The 1,223-nt window shown below is 44.6% G+C and overlaps 1 protein-coding gene across 1 annotated transcript in view; it reads right to left on the reverse strand.

Annotated features, from left to right (window-relative positions):
• OTUD3 (OTU deubiquitinase 3) overlaps positions 1 to 1,223 on the reverse strand; it is an 8,046-nt gene that overhangs the window by 6,460 nt on the left and 363 nt on the right. The window contains exon 2 of the mRNA XM_029085360.1: positions 555 to 685. Coding sequence (XP_028941193.1) covers positions 555 to 685 — 131 coding nt within the window. The remainder of the gene's footprint in view (positions 1 to 554; positions 686 to 1,223) is intronic.

Here is a 1,223-nt window from a genome sequence, read left to right on the forward strand (position 1 = left end):
TCTGGGCAACCTGTTCCAGTGTCTGACCACCAGTGAAGAACTTCCTAATGTCTAATCTAAACCTCCCCTCTTTCAGCTTAAACCCATTTCCCCTTGTTCTGTCATTAACTGCCCTTATGAAAAGTCCTTCCCCAGCTTTCTTGTAGCCCCTTCAGGTACTGGGAGGCTGCTCTAAGATCTCCTCTGAGCCTTCTCTTCTCCAGGCTGAACAGCCCCAACTCTCTCAGCCTGTCCTCACAGGATCATCCTGGTGGCCTCCTCTGGACTTCTTCTAGCTGCACCAGGTCTCTCTTGTGATGGGGGCTCCAGAACTCCAACGAATCTGGTAGCTTAAAAGCAAATTCAAACATGCTGCTCTGTCTCCACGTACTCATTTTTCATCCATTCTTCCATTCCCTCTCCTCCAAGCTGAAATCTGGAGTGTTTTCCCTCAAGGCTGAAAAAGCAAGCACAGCTCCACACTACACCCAGCTAACTACTGACTGCTCTCTGTTAATAGATTAGGAAGTTTCAAAACTATTTGTATTCAACATCTAAAAATGAAGCCAAAATACAGAAGTTTTGTTTCTCCCCTGCCACAGAGGAGCATTAAGCTGATGAATAACCACGTTCACCTGATGGTTCCTTGCAAAGGCCACAATAGCATCGTTGCCAGCAAAGGTACCAGGCTTTGCCAAATTGGTAACTAAAGGAAAAAACATTCAGAAGAGTTGGAAACTTAGTTTCTGACACTTTCAAAAGCACTGGAGGGACACCAAGTAACAAAATTTCAATACAAGTCCAGGAAATTATGGAAAGGAAATCCCAACAGTGAAACAGTGACTGCTGAGGCAAGAATTTGGCAGTGAGAGAAGTTAGTGCAAATTTAACGACCACAGAAACCTCTAAAAAATGCAGTACACCCCTAGATGATGCAAGGCCATCAGCTCTGTGTTAGCTCAGAAGGAAGAGTGCCACAAACTAAATGATCAAACTGCTTTCAGGCATCACCTGCATGGTACCTGGCACATCCTCAAAGCTGTTAGAACAAAGGCTGTATCAGTCTACACTTTGCATCTTCCCCTGGGTTACCGCTACAAAATATCAAGTGTCAAGGAAAAAAAGACACCCAAAGAAATCAGCCACTCAACACACCCACCAGTATTCACAGAGAGCCTGACAATTTGTGCAAGCTCCTTTTCAAAACACCAAATTTTCACTCCTTGCCTTTTTCTGCCTCTCTT

The sequence above is a fragment of the Antrostomus carolinensis genome, unplaced genomic scaffold (genome assembly GCF_000700745.2).
Source record: "Antrostomus carolinensis isolate BGI_N321 unplaced genomic scaffold, ASM70074v2 scaffold43026, whole genome shotgun sequence".
Taxonomy (NCBI): Eukaryota; Metazoa; Chordata; class Aves; order Caprimulgiformes; family Caprimulgidae; genus Antrostomus; species Antrostomus carolinensis.